At 34.3% G+C, this 6,194-nt stretch overlaps 1 protein-coding gene and 1 non-coding gene across 2 annotated transcripts; both read left to right on the top strand.

Moving 5' to 3' along the window:
- The first annotated feature begins 292 nt into the window (after positions 1-292).
- On the top strand, positions 293-364 carry TRNAP-AGG (transfer RNA proline (anticodon AGG)). Its single transcript has one exon. It is a non-coding gene; the product is annotated as a tRNA-Pro (tRNA).
- Positions 365-3,057: 2,693 nt separating this feature from the next.
- LOC143604192 (uncharacterized) lies at positions 3,058-6,188 on the top strand (the record flags this gene model as incomplete). Its single annotated transcript, XM_077080751.1, has 6 exons — positions 3,058-3,100; positions 3,278-3,607; positions 4,851-5,089; positions 5,184-5,340; positions 5,405-5,482; positions 6,114-6,188. Coding segments are annotated over exons 2-6 (849 nt in total), but the record flags the coding sequence as incomplete, so codon positions are not given.
- Between the last annotated feature and the right edge of the window lie 6 nt (positions 6,189-6,194).

Here is a 6,194-nt window from a genome sequence, read left to right on the forward strand (position 1 = left end):
TTCAAATATGAATTTGGTCTGGTTCTAATTTCTTATATTATATATTTTTGGTTTTAGTAAAAAGAAACACATAAACCATATAAGCTAAAAACAGAACATTTGTAAACTGTTTACGCAGATTCCAGCCACAGGTTTACAAGCAGTTGTTTATGAGCATTGAACATTTCTGTATTTTATGTTATCATGCATTGCAAAATGATAATGGTTTTAAATTTTTTTTCTAACCAACCATTGTGTGATAATTATGAACGTTATCTCTGATAATTATATATTTAAAGGCAATAAGCAAAATGGGCATTTGGTCTAGTGGTATGATTCTCGCTTAGGGTGCGAGAGGTCCCGAGTTCAATTCTCGGAATGCCCCTATATATTTCATATGCAACTACAAATATGATATTACTTTAAATACATCATGTGTTGGTAAGTTGTTTTTTTTAATTTCATTCTGTATATACAGAACAACAAACAGCTCAGAATAAGAAAAAATAAATCATAATAACCTAATAAGAAATGACAACAAATCTAAACTCGAGATGACAAACAAAGGTTATAACGATCATGAAGACCATCAGGTGATGGCCAATGAACTCAAACTCGACAAACTAACTTTTGCGACCGGCATGCAGGCATGGACCTCGTATGGGATTAGTTCTATTAAATTCGTGAGCATGTAAGTGGCTGGTGGCATGGTATTAAGTGATACTCGGTTCCATGGACGATCACCCAAAATATATATGCATACTTGTTTACCCAAACTATATATGTGACATTTTATTTTTATTTTTATTTTCCTTTGCCTTTGGGTAATAGAATAATTTACTAATTGTAGTTTTAATATTTCTAATTAATTGGGTAATAAAATTAAAAATGTATTTGGAAATATTAACATGTAGTTTTTAACAAACTAAAGGATATAGTCGATATCCGTATAGGTAATTATTTGACATATACCTGACGGTATGGGCAAGCTAAGAGACATGGTTTTATAATAAGGCATTATGCAGAGGCTATTGGACATAATTTTATAATAAGGCATTATACTGATACTATTATATATCCATATCCGTCTTATATCATCCCTAATTCCCTAGCTCCTCCAAGCTCCAACTGCTCACCTCTTTTTTTATTAACTTTATTATTATAGCATACATTACTTGAGTCAGTACATAGTATTTGAGTGTCACGTTAAAGCACAATTTGTTTTGTAAACTCACTTGAAAATTATGGGACAAAACCACATGATAGGCTTTGTTATAATTGTGCAGATAATATATCAAGTGTTCAAGCTGAAGCACTTTAAGGTATATTTTGAAATGCAATATAAATAGCTGTGTGTGTATATATGAGACATACGAAATAGTTTACATTTATAACTAGCTAAGATAAAGTACGTTTAATTTTCGTTAATAAACAACTTTGGTGAAGTTAAGTGTCTGGGTCATGCTACAATAAAACAAACCGGCTTCTCTCGATGAAAAAAAAGAAGGAAAGGGATTTTACGAATAAAAGAGCCATTAAGGAACGTTTTATATGGTGCTCTTATCCGTCTTCTAGCAAATCACTATAAAAACAAACTACAGAAGGCATCTATCCTATTTTAGTTTTGGAGAAATTAAGGTAGTATATGAAACAACACATAAACTATGTGAATTACGGATCTTTCAAATGCGAGATCATATTAGAATGCCTAACTTTTAGTAATCGTATTGTATTGCAAGTATATATACAGTTTTAACTATGAGTGACATTAGCATGTACTGGGCCAGCATCCGACTCATGTTGGCTCATGGCTTGATAAGCTGACTTTTAGTAATCGTATTGTATTGCAAGTATATATACAGTTTTAACTATGAGTGACATTAGCATGTACTGGGCCAGCATCTGACTCATGTTGGCTCATGGCTTGATAAGCTGACTTGTTTTCCTCAATTTAGATATTTTACTGTTTTCAAAAAATCATTAAAAAAAAAGCAACAATAATAATATCAAACATATTTCTCTAATTGTTGGTTCACTTGTTTTGTTGTGCTTGTATTTCATGTGACGTCAAGGATAATGGACCTGGACCATTTTTTTTTATTTTTGGTTAAAGATGCACCATATTGGTAATATAGTTTATCTAGTATAGATTACCCAACCGAGCCTGTGATTGTTGGGTTGGTTCCGGTCTTCACATATGAGAGAAGAAAGAGGGTGTGATTTGATCAGTTCTCGTCGACGTCTGGTTCATCATTGTCTCGATCATCACTATGTCAATCACCACCATCTTGATCAGTCTTCATCAGCTAGTAACAACATCAAGTCGCTTCTTCATTAGTAGTTACCATCTTGTCTATTTTTGTTTTTACTGATCAATTTACATATGTTCCTTTCTAATTCTTGAATCTTTTGTCTTCGTTGGTTGTTTCGCTTGATGAAACACTCCCTTGAATTTCAGTAATAATTGTCCATACCCAATGATTCCGAGTGTGTATATTTTTTGTTAATGAAATTAATAAAAGATCCAGTTCCTAGTTCATGGCAAAGTTAATCAGCTTGAGCTTTTATACATAATAAGCTACTTTCAGCTTGAACCCAACTTAGTTATTCATACGATTCAACGAGCCCTGTTAGGGAATTACACGAGTAACAGCTTAAATTACATAAGAGTCCTGTAGCACTTTCAGATTGAAATAATTTGGTTGTTCTCCTAATACTCAACCAGATCAAACTCAAACGAGATCAGAACTTCATATGTAACTTGAGAGTGAAAAACTAAACCATAGTGTTCAACCAAAAACGATCAGATCGTATATCTGGGATTAGGTTTTAAAAATTCCTAAAATAAATCTTGTCTACTTCAAAATAATATATGATTTACATTTATTGAGAGTTGGGGGGTGTTGTAGTCATTTATTAAAAGATAAATTAAGCACACACTCATCCCATCACTTGCAACTGCAAAAGTCAAAACCTTTGCCAAACCTTGTTCATACTTTTCCCAATTTACCCTTCAAACAAGATAGATAGATAGATAGATAGATAGATAATAATTGATTCTTATCCCATCTTCTATGCTCAATTTCATCATCCAATTTGAAGGAATCAAGCACCAAAAGAGGTTCATTTTTCACTCATTTGATGATACCCATCAATTACATATGTGTTAATTCTTTTTGTCACAATCAATTATGATCAATTTCATTGAATTCTCACCTGGGTTATGTTTATATGTTCATGTTTGTTAAAAAGTAGTTAAAAAGACTGTCAATTTATGATTGTGATTGTTGCACACCAGGTGTTCGACCTATTGCTTGAGTGAAAAACAATGAGAAACAGGTCAAAAAATCATTCTATTTCTGCATCAGTGGATGCAACTGATGCTAAGATTAAGAATGTAGTGACTGCAAAGAGATCAGGTTATGTTATTCTGGCTGCGTTGATCTTGATCGCACAAGGGATATGGGCCGTTCATCACTACCAGTTTGAGCGGTTGCCCGACCCGCTTACCGCCCAACAGGTGGGGAAAAGAGGGTTTTCGGAGGAAGAGGCGATGAAGCATGTTGAAGAGTTGACTCAGTTGGGTCCTCATCCTGTTGGTTCTGATAAATTAGAGCTCGGTTTGCAGGTATATGGCTTTTAGTGAAAATCACGAAAATGTCCATTATGAACGAGAATATTAACTAAATAGCCTTGACTTTGAAAATTACTAATCAATGAGAGCGCGGCAAGTTTCTGTCAGCAAAGTGGATTTCATTCTGGCGCAGCAGATTCGATCATTTTGGCTTAGAGGCCCCCACAAATTAATAAAAAAGTTTTTTTCTTTAAAATTGAAACGCACCAAAGATTCAAAAGTGGCGTACGAGATTTCACTCTGCACATGAGATTTTAACCGAGGTTCTAATCCATCAGTGATTGATGACTCGTGTTTTCCAATGATTGGTCGAAATTATTGGAAACTAAACATAAAAAAGTCAAACGGCTATGTTCGTAATATCAAACAATCAAGTTTATTTTGGTAATATCCCCGGTCAAATTGGAAATTTTCGTTTCCTTATATTTTAGCCAGTTACGCGACACAAATGTATACGCTATCATGTCATTACTTTAGCCGAAGGAGGCCTTGTTCGTGTTCGTTCGTTAAGCTTTTATCCGACAAACGAAGGGTTCGTGAACACTTAACCAAACAAGATTGCGCATTCTTGTTCATTCGTTAAGGAAATACATATGTTCATGTTTGTTCATTCACTTTTTAAACGACCATAAACGAACACAAACAAACACAAACCAACATAAACGAACACAAACGAACATATAGTGAGTTAAGTTAGTAATATTAATAAAAATAAAAATCATAAATGGACTTAAATGTTTGGATAACAAACTAAAGTCTATAAAATATAAAAAGCCTTTAATGAACAAACGTAACCACACGAACATTAGCGAATGCAAATGAATGAACATAAACAAACATGTTACTTTACGTTCACAAACATAATGAACAGATATGACCTATTTTCATGTTTGTTCATTTAATTAACCGCACGGAACTCGTTGCTCCTGTCCATCTGCTTCTTAAGCAAACGTTTGTAAACGAACTTCTCGCCAAACGGTTTGCTGAACATTCAGTTCGTTTACAGCCCTACCCTAGGTTATAATCCTAGAAATACAGCACTAATAGAACTATAGAAGAATTGTGCTAGTAAACAATATGCTAACTAGCTACTTGCAATAATAAAGAATCAAAGCAAAAGGATGCACTTTATCTCTAAATAATAGTCATCCACTTTCAGCTTTGTTCATTTCCATTAAAATTTTGTTCATGTGGAAGTAAAATTTGTTCATATTCCCATTATCTTATTGTTTTGCAGTATGTTTTAAGAACAGCTGAGAATATAAAGAAAACCGCTCACTGGGAAGTTGATGTTGAAGTTGACCTTTTCCACGCAAGCTCAGGTGCTAATATTCTGGTCAACGGACTTTTTAAAGGAAAAACACTGGCTTATTCAGATCTCAAACATATTGTTTTACGAATCTCACCAAAATATGTTTCAGAAGCAACCGATAGTGCTATTCTGGTCTCTTCTCACATAGATACTGTTTACTCAGCGTATGTTACCTATTTTTAATTCAATAATTTTGGGATTTTATTTATTTGAAAAATGATAATCATGTTATGAGACTTAATGTTTATGCTAATATAGGGAAGGAGCTGGTGACTGCAGTTCTTGTGTTGCGGTTATGCTAGAGCTTGCTCGAGGGGTCTCTCATTGGGCCCACGGTTTTAAAAATTCTGTTATTTTTTTGTTTAATACGGGCGAGGAAGAGGGTTTAAATGGTGCACATAGCTTTATAACTCAGGTATAATAATTATAATTTTGATATTATATTTTTATTAAGTGATGACATGTAAATATTTTTGCAGCATCCGTGGAGTAGCACCATACGTATGGCTATTGATTTGGAAGCCATGGGCATTGGAGGCGCATCTGCTATATTTCAGGTAATCAATACCATAAAAGTATTGTCTTTAAACTGAAAATAGGGGTACAAATGAGCCAAGCCACTCGTGAGCTACTTGTGATCAGCTTGAATCGAGCTGAGCCCGAGCCTAAAAGCAAGCTTGTTTTATAAATGAGTCTGAGCTCGAGCTGGCTCACAAGCCTAAATGAACCTACTATTTGTATAACTTTTATTTAAAATGTTAAATATATATGTGTATATTAATTGTTATTATAGTTAAAATGGAACTAGTTAGAAGTAAAAGTTGTGGTGAAGCAAGGAACCGGACTGCAGTGCAACAACATACATTAAAAATAATTATAAATGTATATGAATTTATTATTAGTAAGTAATAAACGAGCCAATCTCGAGCTTGAAAAGCTACCCACGAGCCATGCTAGAGTCACTAGTGTGTTAAACAAGCTTAGCTTGAGCTTTAGTATGTTAAATGAGCATAGCTCAAGCCTCTAGTATGCTAAACGAGTAAAGCTAGAGCCTCTAGTATGTTAAACGAGCTGAGCTTGGCTCGGCTCATTTACACCTGTATGGCCTATCTTGTGAAAAAGCAAAAAGAATTTCATAAAATTTAAGTCAGCATTCAGTCAACTGTGGTACCTTGTTCATTTTGGCAGGCGGGTCCTGATCCATGGGCTATTGAGAACTTTGCATTGGTAGCAAAATACCCATCGGGCCAAATTATTGCTCAGGTGTGT

The sequence above is a fragment of the Bidens hawaiensis genome, unplaced genomic scaffold (genome assembly GCF_021521415.1).
Source record: "Bidens hawaiensis isolate Kalapana, Puna unplaced genomic scaffold, B.hawaiensis_p1.1 tig00064146_1, whole genome shotgun sequence".
Lineage (NCBI taxonomy): Eukaryota > Viridiplantae > Streptophyta > Magnoliopsida > Asterales > Asteraceae > Bidens > Bidens hawaiensis.